Source organism: Larimichthys crocea, chromosome XI (assembly GCF_000972845.2).
Source record: "Larimichthys crocea isolate SSNF chromosome XI, L_crocea_2.0, whole genome shotgun sequence".
NCBI lineage: Eukaryota > Metazoa > Chordata > Actinopteri > Sciaenidae > Larimichthys > Larimichthys crocea.
In genome coordinates, this window is record NC_040021.1 from 19,563,887 (window position 1) to 19,566,632 (window position 2,746).

Here is a 2,746-nt window from a genome sequence, read left to right on the forward strand (position 1 = left end):
CAAAGTTATTGACTCACACACACACAGACACACACACACACACACACACACACTCACACACACACACACACACACACACACACACTGCATTGATCTCAGTCCTTTGTGGACATGGAGCCAGCCTCACGTGGACGTTAGAGGAACTGCAGTGTGTGTGTGTGTGTGTGTGTGTGTGTGTGTGTGTGTGTGTGTGTGTGTGTGTGTGTGAACCACGTCATCATCATGACATCAGAGTTCTGTATGACATCATCAGAACCGGGTCAGGACGGACAGGTCGCGCGCTCCCTGCTGCAGCCTCCATCTCGCGGGAGCGCGCGGACCTGCTGCTGAACAAACATCAAACAATCCGCGCGTGTCACGGTACCGACAGAGACACGCCCCCAGCGGGAGGAGGAGGCGCGAGGAGGGGAGAGAGAGACAGGAGGAGGGTTCCGGTCGTCTCGCGCAGCACCTGTGACCGGAGCACGAGCCTCTTCATCTCTCCGCTCGGTTCGGTTCAGTTCGGGTCCTGTCCGCGGCTCCGGCCCCGCTCCCCGACCCCCCCCCCCTCTCTCTGCGGGGAAACACTTGTCGCAGCGCGCGGCTCACTGCGGGATCAGTGCGGGGATCAGTGCGGGGACCGGGAGACTCCGGCGGGGAGACCCGGAGAGGAGACCCGGAGAGGAGCATGTGTGCGGCGGATCACAGCCCGCTCCGTGTCCGGAGAACCGGCTGCTCCTCATGACTTGTTGCTGCGCGCGGAGGGAGGATTTACCGGAGGAGTACCGGAGGATTTACCGGAGCTGAACTTTATTCCTGAGTTTGACTTTCTGCAGTTTCGGGTCCAGACGAACAGAACCGGGACTGACGGTTAGTTTGTTTGGTTTTACGCAGAGGTTCCGGTGCGTAAAACCGTCCGGGTCTCCAGGAGGAGCTCGGTCCGCTCGGTCCGTTACTGCTGCCGGTTCTGATGCTCTGTCGGTACCGCTCCGCCTCGTGAATCCGCCTCTGACGAGCCCCCGTTCAGCTCCAGGTCCAGGATGGCAGCGGGAGTGGCGGCGTGGCTGCCGTTCGCCCGCGCGGCGGCCATCGGCTGGATGCCGGTGGCCGGCGCGCCGATGCCGGTTCCGCCGAAGGAGAAGCGGCGCGGGCGGGACGGGCTGATCATGCTGAACGTGAGCGGGACAAAGTTCCAGACGTGGCGGGACACGCTGGAGCGGTACCCGGACACGCTGCTGGGCAGCACCGAGCGGGACTTCTTCTTCCACGAGGACAGTAACGAGTACTTCTTCGACCGGGACCCGGACATCTTCCGACACATCCTGAACTTCTACCGGACCGGGAAGCTGCACTACCCGCGGCAGGAGTGCATCTCCGCGTACGACGAGGAGCTGGCGTTCTTCGGGATCATCCCGGAGATCATCGGGGACTGCTGCTACGAGGACTACAAAGACCGGCGGCGGGAGAACCAGGAGCGGATCCAGGACGACGAGGAGATGGACCCGAACAACGACCCGGTGTCAGCTGACATGACCTTCCGGGAGACCATGTGGCGGGCTTTCGAGAACCCGCACAGCTCCACCATGGCGCTGGTCTTTTATTACGTTACCGGTTTCTTCATCGCGGTTTCGGTTCTGGCCAACGTGGTGGAGACGGTACCGTGCGGTACCGCACCGAACCGCGTGAGGGAGGCATCGTGCGGTGAGCGGTTCGCGGTGGCGTTTTTCTGCCTGGACACGGCGTGCGTGATGATCTTCACGGTGGAGTACCTGCTGAGGCTGCTGGCGGCGCCGAGCCGGTACAGGTTCGTGAAGAGCGTGATGAGCATCATCGACGTGGTCGCCATCATGCCGTACTACATCGGTCTGGTCATGACGGACAACGAGGACGTGAGCGGCGCCTTCGTCACGCTCCGGGTCTTCAGGGTGTTTCGGATCTTCAAGTTCTCGCGGCACTCGGCCGGGCTCCGGATCCTGGGCTACACGCTGAAGAGCTGCGCCTCGGAGCTGGGCTTCCTGCTCTTCTCGCTCACCATGGCCATCATCATCTTCGCCACCGTCATGTTCTACGCCGAGAAGGGCTCCGCCGCCAGCAAGTTCACCTCCATCCCCGCCGCCTTCTGGTACACCATCGTCACCATGACGACGCTGGGGTAGGTGCTGGACTGGGCGGGGCCTGATTGTTTGGGGGCGGGGCCTGTTTGATGGGGGCGGGGCCTGTTGCTGGCGTCAGCAGCTTTAATGTTCTGATCAGAACTTCCAATGGAGACAGGAAGTGAGTCTGTCTGAGGTCACCTGACTGTCCAGGTGTTCACGGGTCACTTCCTGTGGATGGTCACTACATTTGTCTGATGTTTGATGATGTCATGATGATGTCATCCTGACCTCTGATCATCTGTATTGATAAAGTTTTCAACGTCCAATCAGGAGAACACACACACACACACACACACTCTCTCACACACACACACACTCACGCAGACACACACACACACACACTCACACAGACACACACACACACACACACACACAGGTGAATGATGTCAGCACACGGAGGGTCGGTGCAGATGATTGGTGGCTCGGCTCAGGGTCAGAATATCGGCCAATCACAGGCAGAGCACCTCCAACTTCCAACTTCCTGTCTGTTTGATCTAAATCAGATTTTAATTTGAAACTTCATCAACTGTGTGTGTGTGTGTGTGTGTGTGTGTGTGTGTCTGTGTGTGTGTGTGTGTGTGTGTGTGTGTGTGTGTCTGTGTGTGTGTGTG

The 2,746-nt window shown here is 59.4% G+C and overlaps 1 protein-coding gene across 1 annotated transcript; it reads left to right on the forward strand.

Annotated features, from left to right (window-relative positions):
- The first annotated feature begins 269 nt into the window (after window positions 1–269).
- LOC113746934 (potassium voltage-gated channel subfamily D member 2-like) lies at window positions 270–2,135 on the forward strand. Its single transcript, XM_027284594.1, has one exon. The coding sequence runs from the start codon at window positions 1,020–1,022 to the stop codon at window positions 2,133–2,135; it is 1,116 nt and encodes a 371-aa protein (XP_027140395.1). The 5' UTR covers window positions 270–1,019.
- The last annotated feature ends 611 nt before the right edge of the window (window positions 2,136–2,746 follow it).

Coding starts and splice junctions, on each gene's coding strand:
- LOC113746934 (XM_027284594.1), top strand. CDS start 1,020: ATGGCAGCGGGAGTGGCGGCGTGGCTGCCGTTCGCCCGCGCGGCGGCC.